Consider the following 18,873-nt stretch of genomic DNA (forward strand, 5'->3'; position numbering starts at 1 on the left):
GAAACTTTGATGTTATTTTCTGCTGATCCATAATATTCATGACCTATAAATGATCAAAAACATGAAAGAGACCTTTTGATGACCTGTCCCTTATTTCTTTTACTTTCCTATTTCTCCTGTGTTCCATTTTGTTCTTTGCTCAACTCTTTAAAATTGGTTTGTTATTTTAATGGATGTTTGCTTTTCTTTTGCATCCTTCCTAAGCTAGCAAATGTACTATTCTTATTTTCTGGAAATTAAAAAAAAAATTGTGAAAAGTACAAATCCAAAACCATCAGAAGTACACTATATATATGACTAAAGGAAGTAAACTATATTATTTTTTGATAATTTAGGTGTTTCTGGAGGAACACAGCTTGAGAAGAGATGTTAGTATAAATACCAAAGAGTGGGATTTAGCTTTGGAAAGTAGACTGGATATCCAAAGCATTGCTTCCCAAACTTTAATGTGTATCCTAATCACCTTGGCTTGCTTGATAAAATGCAGATTTTAATTCAGGAAATCTGAGCTAGCACTTGAGATGCTGCAGTTTTGCCAGTCTCCCAGGTTGCATGGTACTAGGGGGAGGTGGTGGAGGGTGCTGGGTTCACAGCTTACACTTTGAGTAGCAAAACTAATACAAAGTTTCTCAGTCTGAATCTATCAGAAGAATCATCTAGAATGCCAAATAAATATAGGTTTCAGGCCCCAGATCTTCTAATTTAGTCAGGTCTCCAGGGGAAGGACATGGAAATCTGTATCTTTACCAAGTTCCCAGGTGAATCTGATTTACTCTTAAGGTCATGGTTGCCAGAAAGATGAGAATATTTGATTCACATGGGCTAGTAGGAGATGATGCAGAATATACGGTCCATGTCCGATTAAAAAATGGAAAACATTAACAAAAATTTTATCCACTTCAATATAAATTCCCTAGACTTCCCCCAGTTTTGTCACCACTCTTAAGAGAACTCTTGTTCCATGAAAACCCAGCTGAAGGAAAAGATCCTGGTCCTGATTCTCTTTTTGACTTTCTAGCTTTCCTAAAGGATAAATGTGATGATATCAACTTACGGGATAAAAGAAGAGGAACTGCCCAAAAAAAAGCATCTGTGTTTACTACACCTATTTAATGACAAAAGAGATTCTAATTTGTTATTAAAGCCAAATAGTGAAATTAATGTATCAGGAGAGTTTTAAACTAGAGTTTAAATAATGTTATCAGTAATTTAAGAATTTTTGTGCTTGAAACTGTATTGTATTGTTGAGTGATTTAGGTCTTTCCCTTTGTTCACAATACTGATTCCATTACATCTGCTGTCTCTTGATTTGATTACTTAGGTGGAGAAATATGCTAAAGTGGAAAAGTCCATCAAATCTGATGACTCACAACCCACAGTCTGGCCAGCCCATGTAAGTCCATCATTGCAGTCTCCTTTCTGATGAGGCTGTTTCTGAATTTATTAAACATAAAGTGCTTTTACTTGAAGTTTTTTGTTTTTTATTTTTTGTTTTTTTATATAAAGTACATCCTGGGGGTTTGGTGAATTAAAGGAAAGAAAAATTGTTTTGTTTTTCATAAAGTATAGTTTTCATTGTAAAGGGCAGTTGTGTAACTGCATTTTTCTGTTTCAGAAGCATATTGGTAGTTCTGATTTGTTTTCTGTTTCTAATTAGTAACTTATTCTAACAGTGATTTTGAATGTTCTGTGTAATTTTCCCTAAGTGCAGTAATAATTCTTTATATGTGACAAACAGAAGTAGTTCTGTCTCCAAACTTTTACCCCTTTAATATTTAGTATTTGCATTTGTATGTACAGTATATGCAATTCTGCTATTATTTCTCTTGGGCTTGGTTAACTACTCTATTGGAACTCTCATCCTGAAAAGTGCTATGTAAAAAAGAATCCTGGACTTTATTTTCTTAGATGGGCTTAAACAAGTCTATAGTCAAAATGTGATCTGTCTTATTGCCAGTTACAAGTTAATGTGTTGTTTGTTAACTTTGTGTATTGACTGAAGAAAGTATCTGGGACACTGTCTTTTCCAGGATGTAAAAGATGATTATGTATTTGAATGTGAAGCTGGTAATCAGTATCAGAAAACAAAGCTGACCATTTTGCAGTCACTTGGTGATCCACTTTACTATGGTAAAATACAGCCGTGTAAAGAAGATGAAGAAAATGACAGCCAGATGTCTCCATCCCAGTGAGTTCTGTTAAATGCATGTAGTTGACAAAATGAGACCTCAGAATTTATCTAGCAACCACCAATGAATAAAAATTTCCCTTTGGGGATTCATTTGTTATTAAAGTACTCCAATTTAGATTTGTCAGTGGATATAAGTAGACCTAAATTACAATTACCATGTTGTCAAAAAAAACAAAAAACAAAAACAAAAAAACTACAACAATTACCAGGCTGTCCAGGAGTTATTTAAAATAATAATAATAATACCTTTTTAAAAATCTATAGTATAATTCCTTACTTGCTTTGAAGGACATTTCCTTGTTATAGTTATGTGTGGATGTGACTTCAACCTGTGAGCATGAAGTTGAAGCATTTCTGAGAAGTAGTTTGTTTAAATGGGTAACAAGCTTACTGTAAATGAAAAGATCCTTGGTATTGCACCACTGCTTGTAAGGACAAAGACTCGGTGCTTAATGTGGTTTTTGGCTCTGAAAAAATAATACACATTTGATCTTCCAAAACTTACGGACTATGCTTATTCAGTACAAGGTAACAGTATTTTGTTTTCATTGTTAGTTTATTTTGTTTTTCAATCAGGTTGCTCTTTCAAATAGAAGAGACTACAGAAAGGAGCTTAAAAGAAAAAAGGCAGGGGTCAGGCTTATGTTAAATTGTTTATGAAGTCTTTACTTAACATAAAATATGAATTGAAACTATAGCAGAAATGGATTTTAAAGAACAACCTCACCAGTATCTAAGTTAAAGTCAGTGGGAAGAAATAGTTTTATTTGGGGAATCACTAAGTTATTTTTTCACATTAACAGTTCCTAGTGTTGAATACCACATAGATCAGATATTTTGATTACCATTATTTTTAGAAATCTCCCCTTTCTAGACAGACATTGGTCATTTTAAATCATAAACTTTCCTCAAACACAAAGAGATAATATTAATTCTTCTCATTAAAAAAAAATCAGTTCAAATGCCAATTGAGTAGCGGTAACAAGAGAATTGAATTTTTTGCCTTCACATCAGGGAGATGCTGAAAAATGCTGCATGATTTGTTACTTCCAGTCATTCCTCCATATTCATAAATTACTTGAGTTAATAACTATGAAATTAAAGTTTGAGCTGCATTAACCAAGTTTTTTCTTTTTTTTACATTTTATATTTCAGCTCCTCCACAGATGATCATTCAAATTGGTAATTAAAAAATAAACAAATTCACTATTTTAATCTGTTAAGAAATCATATAAATGTCAAATTCTTTAAAAAGATTTGGTAAAGACATTTTATTGAATTGGCAACAAACTACCTTCCTTGTCTAAAATATATTCTAAGATCTGCTCTGTAGACATTAATGACTTCAAAAATCAAAGGTTAAAGTGAGAGGAAAGCCAAAGGCATTGGACACAGTAGTTCAGTGAATTTTGCTGTAGGGCAGACACTTGCAAGTATATATAGCACTTGGTAACTTTCAGCCCAGATTTTGTTTTTATACATCAGTTTTGTGCCAAAATACATCTCCCTTAAATCAGCCAAATTATCCACAGAATTATTTTATAATGCATGCAAAACTTGGTCATTGCTTCATAAGTTTAAATGTATTTAATAATTTTTTTTGTAATATCTCTGTAGATTGACTCATTTTATAAAACTACAGTCACTAAAATATGGAAGCCTTCAAAAGTATCCCAGGGCTCCTTAAGACAACTCTTAACATAATACTTTTCTCTCTTTTAAACACTTCAGGTTTGTTATTGGATCGAAGACTGATGCTGAGAGGTAAAAATATTTGCATTTTTATCTTTAATCTGGATGGATATTAAAAGCTTCACTTTTAAAGGATTTCTTATGGAATTAGGAAAATAACACAAGAATAATGTTTAAAATACAGTGTATTTTGAATAAGAAAGCATAGATAAAATATCTATGGTAGCTCAGGAGGATAATTTCTAAGTATATAATCAGAATGTGAGTGAAAGTCAGTGGGTAATTTCTTTAGCTGCTAATTGGTTAAATAATCCCTGTAATTCCTGTATTAGAAGGAAGATACTATATGTTTATCTTTAGATTGTTTATTAGCAAAATGTTTTGAGTAGCTTGTTGAAAAGACTAGAAGAATGTACCTTTGGTGCAAAGATAAATTGTCTAGTTTGAATCTTTGTGTTAATTTTGGTGGAATTTTTTTGTTAACAGTTATTTATTTCCTATAAATTTGTGTTTAGAACAGAGTTAGCTAATCTTTACTCATTTACTCTTCATATTCCAGGGTAGTCAATCAGTACCAGGAATTGGTCCAGAATGAAGCCAAATGTCCAGTCAAAATGTCACACAGCTCCAGTGGCTCTGCCAGCTTGAGCCAGCTTTCTCCAGGGAAAGAAACAGAAGTGTGTTGGATGACTCTTTTGTCCTTATTTGTTTTTCAAAGAATCTAAGAAATGTTAAAGACTTTTTTTCAAGGGATGGGGGTATTGTGTAGTATTTAACTTTTTATTTTTTTTTATTTATTTTTTTGTGTACTTTTTTTATTGGAGTTCGATTTGCCAACATATAGAATAACACCCAGTGCTCATCCGATAAAGTGCCCCCCTCAGTGCCCGTCACCCAGTCACCCCTACCCCCCGCCCACCTCCCTTTCCACCACCCCTTGTTCGTTTCCCAGAGTAAGGAGTCTCTCATGTTCTGTCTCCCTTTCTGATATTTCCCACTCATTTTTTCTCCTTTCCCTTTTATTCCCTTTCACTATTTTTTATATTCCCCAAATGAATGAGACCATATAATGTTTGTCCTTCTCCTATTGACTTACTTCACTCAGAGTAATACCCTCCAGTTCCATCCACATCGAAGCAAATGGTGGGTATTTGTCGTTTCCAAAGGCTGAGTAATATTCCATTGTATACATAGACCACATCTTCTTTATCCATTCATTTTTCCTTGGGCACCAAAGCTCCTTCCACGGTTTGACTATTGTGGACATTGCTGCTATAAACATTGGGGTGCAGGTGTCCTGCCGTTTCACTGCATCTGTATCTTTGGGGTAAATCCCCAGTGGTGCAATTGCTGGGTCGTAGGGCAGATCTATTTTTAACTCTTTGAGGAACCTCCACACAGTTTTCCAGAGTGGCTATACCAGTTCAAGTATTTAACTTTTTATAATGTAAACTTTCAAGTATACACAAAGGTAGAAGGGTATAATGAACATCTATCTGTGCATATTAATCACCTGGCTTCAACAATTTACTATTTTCCCTGGAAAGATTTAAGAGTGGAAGCTTTGCTTTAGAGTGGAAGTTTACCTATCTGACCTTCCTCAAACTGTCTGCCCACCTTACTATCTAGAAATCTTCATTTTTTATATATACTATAATTTATTTCATGGATCTTCTTATGTGAAATTATGTATTTTTTTAACTCTCACACCCAATCTATAACAATAAGAGTACTTTGCAGAGTTTTAAACTGTGTGTTCTCATCTAGAAGCTATAGTGGCATTAATTTATGAATTTCTGATTTGAGCTTAATTTAATTTTAACAAGTATATTTAATGTCCCTGTCTCTTAGCAGCCTGAGACTGTGTCAGTTCAGTCTTCAGTATTGGGAAAGGGAGTAAAACATCGACCTCCACCCATCAAACTTCCCTCAAGCTCAGGAAATAGTTCTTCAGGTATTAAATTCTTTGTTGTCTGTAATCTGGAGTAAAACATGTCACACAGTCAAAATCTGTTTTTAAAACTTCATATAATGACTTAGTTAACAGAATTTTGAATTGTAAGTGTAGAAAATAACTTTTATATTCTTCTAGGTAACTATTTTACACCACAACAGGCCAGCAGCTTTCTAAAATCTCCAACTCCTCCTCCTGCTTCCAAGCCACCAAGTCTTTCTCGGAAGTCATCTGTGGATCTCAATCAAGTTAGCATGCTTTCTCCAGCTGCCCTGTCACCTGCCAGCTCATCACAAAGTGAGTTATAACTTAAATTCCTCATAAGCTCTTCATTAGCTTTTTGTACTTAGTGTTTCTTAAAACAGCTATTTTTTTTTGACCAGTAAAATTGAAATCTAAATGTACTATGTACCCAAAATGTATAAATTTTGAGAAGCTTCAGGCAAATCTCTTGTTGATTGTATGTATTTTGTGTTTATTGTAATTGTATTTGTTTTTCTGTATCTGTGTATGCACTGTGTGTATACCTTATAGACTTACAACCTACACATATCCTTAAAAAGATGTTAGCCAAATGTGGCAATAAGATTCCAAAATACTTTTTATTCCAGTGTACCCTAGGATCATGTTACATTTTATGTAAATTATATAGCTGATATGAAAGGAAAAATGTCATACGAGTTGTTGCTGCAGTCCTATTTGTGTATGTAAGAAACCAACTAGTTCCAAGGTGGTGATAGAATAAACTGAAAGCTGATTTTTCAGAAACACTCCTACACTCTTAAAAATTGTAATCAGTTACTAAAATGTGGTAATCATAAAGCATTATTCTGAAAATATTAAAATGTAATTTTTACTACTGAATACTTTTTTTTTTAACATCAAGAAGACTTATGCAAGAATTCTAGCATTCAATTGGGAAGATTTCTTCAAATTAGAGATTTCTGAGATATTTAGGTATCAATTTGAAAAAAAGCATTCCAGTTTTTTAGATTTTTTTATAGATAACTAAAGTGTGCTGAAAGTTTTATACACTGCACAGTGATAGAGTGGTCTTCGCCTTAGATATAAACATCTTCATCTTGATAGCTCAAAAGGTGTAATTTTTCTGCCTTCTTGTTTTGCACAAAGAAAAATTTATAAATTTCCTGGAAGTCTTATTCACACTTCTTATGTTGTGGGTATGGATTATGTTAATCTACTGCACACAGTTGTTACTTTAAGTAAGGGTTGAGTGACAGCTTCTGGACATTCACATTTCTTTCCTTTCTTTCTGCAGGACATGAAAGCTAAAAAAGAAAACACCTCAAGAGCTTTTGGTTTTATTTTTTTGGTTTTTGTTTTTTGTTTTTGTTTTTTTTTTAAAAAGTTGATAAACTGTGCATACTTCATTCACAACAGATTTTCTATACATTCTTACATTTAAACAGAAGTACACAGTTACTGTTAAAGATGCAGTATTATCTATCAAATATTTGCTTTATTACTGCGTTTTGTAAATTTGTTTGTCAGGATAAACTTGATGTGTTAGGAATTAAACATGTACATTTAGGTGCCAATTATGATTGTTAACCATATGTAATTTATTAAGTATGTTCAGAGTTTATCTCAGACTGTTACAGAAAAGAAGCAATATTTTTAAGTGAAGTTCTAAATTAGTGAAATCGTAAATAACAAAAATTAATTTGAATTCCTCTTAAAGTTTTTAGGCCAAAGGTAGCATGTAGGAAATTAACTTTTAAATGGGTATTGTGGTAGAATACAAATGTATATTTTTACTGTTACTGTAATAGCATCTCTGATGGAATTTTTAGGTGATATACTGCATCCTTAATTGTAATTGAGTGTAGCAACACTCATGTATCATGTGTAGAAATTAACACTTGCAGTTAACTGCTTAAAAAAAAAAAACTGGAACAAATTGTCAGTGCTAAGTAAGATTCCATTAACCTTATTTTAAAAAGGACTGGCCATTTATAACAAACTAGCAATTTTTATTTTTCTCAATGAGCAGGATCTGGAACTCCTAAGCCATCTACTCCTACACCAACCCCTTCATCGACCCCACACCCTCCTGATGCTCAGAGCTCAACTCCTATTACCCCTTCAGCCACCCTTACTCCCCAAGATTCAGGCTTCACCCCTCAGCCCACTTTGTTAACTCAGTTTGCTCAGCAGCAAAGGTCTCTGAGCCAGGCAATGCCTGTAACGACCATTCCTCTTTCCACCATGGTAACATCCATAACTACAGGAACCACGGCCACCCAGGTCATGGCAAACTCTGCTGGACTTAACTTCATCAATGTAGTGGGCTCTGTTTGGTAAGTTTGCATTGATGCCCTGGTTTTGTTTCTTTGCTTTGTTTTTTGTTTTTTGTTTGTTTGTTTGTTTGTTTGTTTGTTTTTTAAGATACTCTCACTGTGATGTAAAGAAATTTTTGTGAAATTAACAAATTGCATATTTCTGAAACTGAAAAATAGTTTACATGTGGATAGAAACTATCTCAACAAATCTGTTTTAGTTTTAGGTAATACATGTATTACATGCACTAACCTAATATTACACATTGACAGCAGCATAGATTTTCCTGTTTATCCTCAGCATTGCCATCTTTTAATCCCTTGATTAATGCTTTTATTCTTTCAAATTATCTTTTCAACCCTGGTAAATATACAGTACTTAATTTTAGATAATCTTGCTGTAACTATCTAGCATAAAAATGAAACAGAACCCCAAAACTGATGTTTAAAACCAAGATACCTAATTGTGTTTGTGTAGTAGTTTGTTTTTTAATCCAAGGAATTATTATGTGACTGTAGTTTTTCTTTTGTAGTGCAGGTTTAATGCTTTATCTTATTCTTCTGCAGTGGAGCTCAGGCTTTGATGAGTGGTTCAAATCCTATGCTGGGCTGTAACACTGGTGCCATAACTCCTGCAGGAATAAACCTGAGTGGCCTTCTACCCTCAGGAGGTCTGCTACCAAATGCATTGCCCAGTGCAATGCAGGCAGCTTCTCAAGCAGGTCAGAATATTGGAAATCATAATCTCTAAAAAATTAAAGTATATGCTAGTATAAAAATGTCATTTTAAGCATATTATATGCGCTTAACATCCTTATTTCTTGAAGCATTATGTCACAGGTATTTTGTTTATAAAACCCTTGAAGTTCCAATATTTGAATTAAAAAAGCATTTAGTAATTAACTTCTATGAAGAAACTTAGTAAGTTTCTGCAAATTATATCTGCCTTCCAAACATAATAAATTAATTTTGATAGCCTTATTGTCAGTGTAGCCCTATTCCAGGTTAAAGAAATACATTTTGGAAACAGGTTGTATAAGAAAGGTAACATAGAATGGCAGTAAAAGGACTAGGCTCTGGAGCCAGACTGCTTGAGTTTGAATCACAGTTGTGCAACTTACTGAACAGTACAATCATGGGAAAGTCACCTCACTTTCCTTGTCTGTTAGATAGGGAATAATAATAATGCTTTGCCTCATAGTTGTGAAGATTGAGTAAACATAAATGATGTACTTTAAATTGAGACGTAATAAGCATTCAAAAAAATTTGCTGTACTCATCATAATTAGTAATAGTTTTAGTGCAATAGTTATTTATTACTACATATATTGGAGAAGAGTTCTAATAACTTACACAACTTTTTAATGCTGTTTAAAATAATGTTTTATAACATCTTGGATAATTGTTTTCCTGAGAAAATAATTAGCAGGGAAACAAACTTAGCATAGAAAAATTTATCAAAAAATTTCTGAATTACAAGAGATCAAACACAAAGAGTATAATTTAAACATGTAACATATTGCTGTGATTTCCTAAATCTGATGATCTCAATTTTAATAAAAGTTAGTGACAGAAGCCCTGGAAAATGGAATCAGGTGTTGAATTTAGGATGCTTGCTTATATTTGCATATACCTCTGCTAGTTAGTTGCATATGGCTCCAGATGTTCAGTGTGGGGCCCAAAAGAAGTCACTTATTTTTTCTCCCTAGCCTCAGTTTCATCTGCTCAAAAATGGGAGTAAAAATATCTTAACTTCAGATGGTACTTAGGAGACATTAATGAAGTGATTTGGAAGTGCCTTTGGTAAGCTACAAGCATTATATAGATGTCATCCATTTTTAAAGGGAGTTATAGCTTTCCATGAGAATTTTTCCTGAAGGGGATAAATCAGTACTGTAATATTTTAGTGTGTTTATGCTTTTTTTATTTTCTTTCACAAGGCTTTGATATCATCACCTGTAAAAGTTCTGCTTTTTATCCTTTTTTTATTGAACTATATGCTTAGAGGACCAGATACATTTTAATTAGTGTTCAGATCGGTATATTTTGTTTATGTGGACTTTGAGGCCATGGTCAGCAAAGTGCAAGAATGGTTATCTTTTTTTAAAGGTTTGTCTTAAAAAAAAAAAAAAAAAAAGGCAAGAGGAAGAATATGCCAGAGAGGCCATATGTGGCCCACAGGGCCTACTGAAAAAGTTTGCCAATCCTTATATTATGATGCACTCTAAAGATTTTGGGGATTATGTTCAGAAATAATAGCAATGTTTCCTGACTTTCAGTTTTGACCCTGAAGCACAAAATTCAGTGTTTTTTTAAACATTATTAATATTACAATTTTGTACTTGAAAAAATAGCAAACAGTACATGGATTCTTGGAGATATGATTCTTATTGTATGCTCCTTAACCTTTGAGAAATTTAAATAGATGTCACTACCTGAAATATGTTTTCACAACAATGTAGTTTTATTACATTCATGGTGTCTGCATACTTCTTGATTTCTTTCTCTAGCCAAAAATCAAAATAGTGATAAAAGAGGTTATCATTTCTGAAATAATAGAATACAGGCATTCCTTGCTTTATTGCACTTTGAAGGTACTGCATTTTCTTCGATGAATTGAAGATTTGTGGCAACCCTGCATGAAGCAAGGCATCAATAGATGCCATTTTTCCAATAACTTTTCCTCATTTCATATCTCTGGGTCACATTTTGGCAATTCTTGTAGTATTTCAAATCTTCTCATTATTATTACATTTGTTATAGTTCTCTGCAATAGTGATTATAACTCGTTGAAAATTCAGTTGATTTTTTTTTAAGGTTTTTTATTTATTCATGAAAGAGAGAGAGAGAGAGAGGCAGAGGCAGAGAGAGAAGCAGGCTCCATGCGGGGAGCCCGACGTGGGACTCGATCCAGGGTCTCCAGGACCTGGCCCTGGGCTGAAGGCAGAGCTAAACCACTGAGCCACCCGGGCTGCCCCAGTTGATGTATTTTTTAACAAGATATTTTAATTAAGGTTTATACATTTTGTTTTTAGACATAATGCTAATGCACACATAATAGACAACAGTATAATGTAAACATATTCACTGGGAAATCAAAAAATTCATTTGACTTGCTTTATTGTAATATTCACTTTATTTGCTGTGGTCTGGAACCCACAATACCTCTGAGGTATGCCTATAAAATGCACATCTGGTGCACCACATCTTTGAGTAAGATAATAGTGTTAAAATAGGTGCTGATGAATTTTTTTTTGTTTTAAAGGTATAGAAAAAATAAACACATCTATGCAAAAAGTACTTAAAATGTATTTATATATGCTAAAATATAAAATATTTTGAAGTGTAATAAAATTTTAATTCTCTGTTATAACCATGAGTTTTATTTAACAGGTGTTCCTTTTGGATTAAAAAATACTTCAAGTCTCAGGCCTTTAAATCTACTCCAGGTAATGAGAAATACTGCTTTTGATTGAAGTTTTTATGCTTGGTATGCTTGGTATGCTTTTTTAATGATGTATATCTGATCATATATATAAGCATTTGAAATTTTGAAGTCTGTTCAAAATCTTCTAAGGATGTGGTTCATTATTACTTCCTTTGTGTGATCACATGGAAGGTGAATAAGGAGAAGAATTTGTATCCTATAAACCGCACTCATTAGCTCCAACACCCTGCCTAACCAAGCACTGGCTGCTCCAATGGGGAGAATTGACAACTACAAAGGACTACACTTGCCTACAATAGCATTGATAAATATACTTAGAAAAGAATTCCTCTTTCAATAGACATTTAATGTATACATGGTATGTAATACTCTTTGCTTAAATATTTTAAAAATAGGTAGGTGTTCTTTTCCTAAGAGAATATGATTTCTTAACAAAATGCCACGCTCCTAGTCATTCAATAAATGTCAGTTTATAGTTTGTGTCTAATGATGTATCTTTACTTATGTGTTATCAGTGTCAACATACAAAAAGAGATTAGAAGTGGGAAATTTAGTACATGTTGTGAACTGACAATATTCTGGGTGTTATGCTAGGTCCTTTAATTTAAGGATGAAATCCAGTATGACGCTGCCTATTTGGAAAATGGGTGGTATTGTCTACAGAGAACTTTAAGAAAAAGGTAGACTTGAATGTCTGGACACAAAATGGCAGAGCTTTGGATTATTGGGAAAAAGCAGTAGTACCAGACTGATCAACCTGGTTTCAGGAGTAACAAACTAGGAAACGTATTTTAAGCCAAAACTTAAACATTTCTTATATAAGATGTAAACAGTATCTATACTTAATAGAATGTAATCACAGAACAGTCCACTTATAATATGGATAGACCACAGGTCACATTGGTTTATTTAGCCAACTTTTCTGCAGATTGCTGTTGGAAAAGAGTGGAATTCTTAATAGCACTAATCATAAGGCTACCTTATAAATTATATTTTGCTACACTTATTATCTAACTGATTGAGGAAGGAACAGTTGACCTCTGCTAAGTCCAAACAATGAGGTTTAGAGATACTGACCTAAGAACACTTTTTTACTTATTTGTTTGTTTTTTTGTTTGTTTATGGCTATGCAGAGTTCTGTAGTTGGGTATTTATTTGCTTGGACTTTCTCTTAAAGTTTTCAAAGTGCTTATACAGTAGTCCCCCATTATTTGCAGAGGATACATTTCAAGATACTCAGTAGATGCCTAAAACATGGATGGTACCAAAACCCTGTATAACATACTGTTTTTTCCTCTGCGTACATACTGTTAACCTTAAAAATAAAATTGTCGGTTATTTTACCAGCAAAGTAGATTTATTTGGGAATTTCAGAGAATTGCTATTTGGGCCAAGCGAGCTATGACAAAACCATAGGCAAGTTCAACAAAAAGAAGAGAAGAATATTTTCCTACAATAAAGTATAATTTGTGAATTAGACACAGTAAGAGATTAACAATGATTAATAAAATAGAACACTGATAACTACACTGTAATAAAAGTTATGTTAATATGATCTCTCTCTCAAAATATCTTTTGTACTGTACTCACCCTTCTCTTGATGTGAGTTGATAAAATGTGTACATGATAAGATGATGTGAGGTGAATGTCGTAAACATTGTGACATAGCATTAGCTACTCTTGACCTGACCGTGTCAGGGGGATCATCTGCTTCTGAGCTGCAGTTGACTGTAGTAATTGAAACCAGAGAAAGCAAAACCATGCATGAAGGGAGATTACTATAACTTAAACCCATATAGAATAAATGGAAAAGCCATTTATTTTCTGATGCATTTAGAAACCAAAGTTTTAATTTTTAACATGGAGCTTTCTGGGTGCTTTAAAAAGTTTTGGGTTGTTTTGTTTGTTTTTTTTTTTTTTTTGAAGTAATTTAGGTACAGAATGACAGAGCAGCAAGTAGTACCCTTAAATTAAACATATGGATAGCTACTGTATTTCCGTTACAGCATTGGAATTCCTTACTGTGTTATATAAAAACCCATGCATTTCGGGTCTTTGTAAAGCTGTGTAAAGCTGGAACAAATTAAATAAGTTTTCTTAATTGTATCTGACTATCGTTAGTTTCTTTGGGGATGTCTGGGTTGCTCAGTGGTTGAGCATCTGCTTTCGTCTCAGTGTGTGATCCCAGGATCTTGGGATGGAGTCTCGCATCAGGCTCCTTTCAGGGAGCCTGCTCTTCCCTCTGTCTGTGCCTCTGCCTGTGTCTCTCATGAATAAATATTTTTTTTAAAAAAATGCTATTTTGTATTTATTGATGTGTAAGAAAGGTTTAAATAAAAGCCATATGTATATTTGGATAGCTATTAAGCAAAAAGATATATGTTTGGGATTACCTACATATTTGAGAACCCGAAATAATAGCAATTAAGAACTTTTTTTAAGTAAATTTTTTTTTAAGGTCATGGATATTGGTTTGGTTTACCTGTTTCCTCAATCCACAGAAGAATGTCTGATACATAGTGAATATTCTAAAAGTATTTATGGAATAAAGAAATTTCTAAAATGTGAGATGGGTTAATTAGCTCTTCTTTAATAGCTTCCAGGTGGCTCACTCATTTTTAACACTCTGCAGCAGCAGCAACAGCAGCTCTCTCAATTTACACCACAGCAGCCTCAGCAACCCACAACTTCTAGTCCTCAACAACCAGGGGAGCAGGTATGTGCTTTCCAGCTCCCTACCTGCTTTACATTATAGAATTGTAACTTTTTTTCATATGTTTAAAGTATATTTGACATGGTTTTAGTTTGTTCATACAGGTAGTAGTTCCTGTTCTGCTTTTATTAACAGTAGTAGTGATCAGTTATTGGGTGCCTATTTCAAATTCTTTTTCTGCCCCTATAGCCTATGCATTTTTTGTCCAGTCATTATCCTTCTGTTTGCAGTGTTCTGTGTCTTTTGGAATAGAGATGTCCTTACTATTATTAAGCTTAGGGGAGAGGGAAGATTGACAAAAATATTTGTAGGTTGTTGAACAGAATAAAATTGAAAAAGAACTGCAGTAAATTAAAGTAGAAGGAACTACAACTTTTTCTGAATCTTTGTTACACTTTGGAATCATTCAGGAACTAAAAATACTTATTCTCAGGTCCCAACCCAAGTTTCTCTTAGCTCACAAAGATTCCCCAGGTAAGTGTTGGTTGGGTAAAGCTCATCTGCCAGTAGTTTCTCAGGAAGGGCACATTCAAAACTATTTTTTTATTCTTTAACATATGAAGGATTACTTGGCTAGATATAAAATTGATTTGTACTTTTTTTAATTTTGTAAAGTATACATATAATTTGTTATCTTCATCATTTTAAGTGTGTATTTTAAATCATGTTACATATATTCATATTGTTAGGCATCCAATCTCCAGAGCATTTTCATCTTGCAAAACTGAAATTGTATACCCATTAAACTGTACCAAGTAATTCCCTACCTATTTCCCTCTCCTGCTAGCCCTGACAGCTATCATTCTGCTTTATATTTCTCTGCATTTGACTACTGTAGGCAATATCTGTCTTTCTCTGACTGGTTTACTTCACTTAGTGTAATGTCTTCAAGTTCATCCATGTTGTAGTGTATGTCAGAATTTCCTTACCTTTTAAGCCTGAATAATACTCCATTGTATGTGTATTCCACATTTATCTGTTCCTCTGTTGATGGACATTTGGATTGCTTCCATCTTTTGGCTATGATAAACAATGCTGCTATGAACATGGGTATACAAACAGCTCTTTTCCAAATCCCTGCTTTTCTTTTTTTTTTTTTTTTTTTTTTGGATAATACCCAGGAGTGAGATTTTCAATTTTTTAAGGGACTTACGTACTGTTTTCTATATAGCTATACTATTTTACATTCTCCCTAGTGTACAGGGTTTCTGTTTCTCAATATCCTGACAAGTTTTGACACTTGTTATTTTCTGGGTCTTTTTTTTAATAGTAACCATTTTCTCCTTCTAATAATTGTACACCTTTTCATTTACATCTGTGATCCATTTCTAGTTAATTTTTGTATAAGGTGTAAGACTTAGGTCAGAGTTCTTTGGCGGTGGGCAAAAGGGATTGTTGTCCAATTGCTGCAGCACTAGTTGTTGAAAAAGCCATCTTTAATCAATTGAGTCTCTTGAACCTTTGGCAAGATGTATTTGCATGGCTCTCTCTGTTTTCTGTTCTCTTCCACTTTTCTATGTACTTATCCTTGTGTTGGTACCACACTGCCTTGATTAGTGTCAACTATAGAATAAGTCTTAATATCAGACAATATCCTCCCATTTTATTTTTCAAAACTGTTTAGCTGTTCTAGATCTTTTGCTTTTCCAACTAAATTTTAGAATTGTCTATAGAAACAGAGAAAAAAAGAACCTGTCAGGGTTTTTAAGGGAAATGAGTTAAATCTGTAGGTCAGTTTGAGAGTGACTTTACCATCTTTAATATGTGAATATTCCAGTCCATGAACGCAGAATGTCTCTACCTAAGCCAAAAAAAGCAATTTTTCACCACAAAAATCCTATATATGTTTTGTAGTTTACACATAAGTGTTCTTTCCTTTTTTGGAATTATAAATGGGGTAGGTACTGTTTTAATTTTCAGGTTTCTGCATGTTCACTGATAGCATATAGAATTGATTTTTGTGGTTGATCTTATAGTCCGCAATCTTACTGAACTTGTTTATTAGTTTTAGGAGCTTTTTTGTAGATTCCTCAATATTTTCGAGTCATGCCATTTGCATATAAGAACAGGTTTTTTCTTTGTATGCTTATTAATTTGTTTTTTATTGCTAATTGTAATCATTAGAAATTCTAGTGCTATGTTGCTAGTGTTTTAAGCTTTAAAAAAATGGTTTTGATAAAGCTTTATAGAAGCCTTAAGGATTATTAATATATCATCAAACAATAAACCAATACAGAATTAGTTCTAAAAAATTAGGTTTTATTTTCTTGGTTTCAAAATACAATATACTGAGATGCCTGGGCTGGCTTAGGTAATAGAGTGTACAACTCTTTTTTTTTTTTAAAGGGTTTTTCTTCTTTTTTTTAAATTTTTATTTATTTACGATAGTTACACAGAGAGAGAGCTAGAGAGAGGCAGAGACACAGGCAGAGGGAGAAGCAGGCTCCATGCACCGGGAGCCCGACGTGGGATTCGATCCCGGGTCTCCAGGATCGCGCCCTGGGCCAAAGGCAGGCGCTAAACCACTGCGCCACCCAGGGATCCCAAGTGTACAACTCTTTATCGTGGGGTTGTGATTTCAAGCCTCACGTTGGGTGTAGAGCTTACTTAAAAGATAAACGCAAAATACCACATACTTATTCTTGCTAATTCTACATAGCTTTAAATATTTTCTTTATTCTTTTTACAAGACCTAATCTGATGTTGGTATTTTACCTCATACAGGAAAAAAAAAAAAATAACAAATCAAAATTGTTTTTCTTTCTGTACAAGTCATGTATCATTTTTTTATTTAGGGTTCTGAACAAGGTTCAACCAGTCAAGAACAGGCCTTATCTGCTCAGCACGCTGCTGTTATTAACCTTGCTGGAGTAGGAAGTTTTATGCAGTCACAGGCAGCTGGTTGGTATCTTTATACCTTCATATGTTACTAAAAATAACTGATCATTTAGAGATCTCAGTGTTATTTCTTTTCCTTCTCTTGCAGGCAGTAGCAGGAAAAAATATGGTTCTATTTAATGCATGCACTATTGATTTTGATGGCCCTAAGATTTTTTGTTGTTGTTGTTAATTTGACAGTTGATTAAAAGGGTTTTTACTTTCATATAAATAGTGGTTGGGTTTTCTCACATTACAGTTGGCAGAATTTTATACAATTATCCAGCTTACTACAAAGCTACAAAGCTATTAAATCTTCAGTTCTCCTGGGTTGAGACTGCCTTTTTCTTGATTCCATAATCTTTTATCTCATTCTGGTAGCTTGCATTTGCATGAATCAAGACTTACTGGTCAGCTTAACTTTTATAACCCACTTTTATCATTTGTAATATATATATATATATATATGCTAAATGCTCACCACTTCCAGCAGTAAGTGGTGAGCCAAAGAATTACCTTTAATGAAGGTATCTTGTCATTTAAAAACAGTAATTATAACTTAATATTTAATTAAAGTCACTAACCACGTGTATAAGTAAGTCATGATAGTTTGAAGATTGAGTGGACAATGTCAACATTTTGAATTATCACTGGACTTACTGTCCTAAACAACTCCCAGTGTCTGAATTTAGAATAAGCAGGGTCTTGCATAATGCCGTATTTAGAGCTGGTGAATTTCCAAATATAAATTTGTGATCATGAACCTTTACCACTGGAGCTATAAAATCTCCTAAAATGGCTGTTGTATATTTTAGTGGAAATTCTAGGCTAAAAAGTAATGAGAATGTTTCTAGCTCTAGACCTGCTAATAATAATTCTTTTGAGTGTGTCATTCAGACCATCTCTGGCCTTTGCCTGAAATTTTTTTCATCTGTATGTTGAGAAGGTTAAACTGATTACTCTGGTCCCCTTCAGCTCGAAAAGAAATGGAATATTGCAGTTTCATTTTACTACCATTGTTGGCTAGTAGTAGTCTAGTTTGGAACTCATCACAGTATCTTTTGTTTAAAGCACTTGTCTACCAGTTTTGTCATTATGGTAGAATGGACTTCTCCCACTTTTCCTTACTTCATTGATTATATTTTAAAGCATCATGCTGTTGTTTACATTTTGCCAGAAAACCTTCTCAGCAAAATAGCGAATTTCATTATAATGCAAGGAGGAGGGATACAGTGCTTTGGTACACAGGCACTCCCTTCCCTTTCATATTCAGGAGGTTCAATCATCAGTGGTACCCTCAACTAACAGGAGACTATACTAAATTTATCCTGAAATGTCTGTGATTTGATACTTAAGATTAATCATACTGATAACTTTTCTATTATTTCATTTTCTGTGTTGTCCTTTTCTAACCCTGGTAGCCTTCAAACTTTTTGACTGGCCTGCTTTCCCCTTCTCCTCTCTGTAGTGTTGTCTCAGCTTGGCTCTGGCGAGAACAGACCTGAGCAAAGCCTTCCTCAGCAGAGATTCCAGCTCTCCTCTGCCTTTCAACAGCAGCAGCAACAGATACAAGTAATCCAGCAACTTCACTCTGATTACATTTTTAAAGATACTCTGCTCCAAAAGTAGTTCAACATACCTTACTCTAGTTTTATTTTACTGTCCTTTAAGACTATATAGTAGTAGGTAAATAATTTA

The 18,873-nt window shown here is 33.7% G+C and overlaps 1 protein-coding gene across 28 annotated transcripts in view; it reads left to right on the top strand.

The window, feature by feature from the left end:
• The window catches only part of SUPT20H (SPT20 homolog, SAGA complex component), a 39,873-nt gene that overhangs the window by 19,859 nt on the left and 1,141 nt on the right, over positions 1–18,873 (top strand). For 10 of the 28 annotated variants that reach the window (XM_072797304.1, XM_072797307.1, XM_072797302.1 and 7 more), the window contains 13 exons: positions 1,322–1,393; positions 2,031–2,188; positions 3,347–3,373; positions 3,923–3,955; positions 4,443–4,560; positions 5,735–5,837; positions 5,976–6,134; positions 7,852–8,158; positions 8,705–8,859; positions 11,531–11,586; positions 14,182–14,301; positions 17,094–17,199; positions 18,644–18,747. In XM_072797304.1, the coding sequence (XP_072653405.1) occupies positions 1,322–1,393; positions 2,031–2,188; positions 3,347–3,373; positions 3,923–3,955; positions 4,443–4,560; positions 5,735–5,837; positions 5,976–6,134; positions 7,852–8,158; positions 8,705–8,859; positions 11,531–11,586; positions 14,182–14,301; positions 17,094–17,199; positions 18,644–18,747 (1,518 nt within the window). Of the gene's footprint in view, positions 1–1,321; positions 1,394–2,030; positions 2,189–3,346; positions 3,374–3,922; positions 3,956–4,442; positions 4,561–5,734; positions 5,838–5,975; positions 6,135–7,851; positions 8,159–8,704; positions 8,860–9,846; positions 9,941–11,530; positions 11,587–11,756; positions 13,692–14,181; positions 14,302–17,093; positions 17,200–18,643; positions 18,748–18,873 lie in introns of those variants that run through there. The other 18 variants (XM_072797310.1, XM_072797309.1, XM_072797312.1 and 15 more) reach the window with 10 other exon arrangements.

The sequence above is a fragment of the Canis lupus genome, chromosome 24, assembly GCF_048164855.1.
Source record: "Canis lupus baileyi chromosome 24, mCanLup2.hap1, whole genome shotgun sequence".
NCBI lineage: Eukaryota > Metazoa > Chordata > Mammalia > Carnivora > Canidae > Canis > Canis lupus.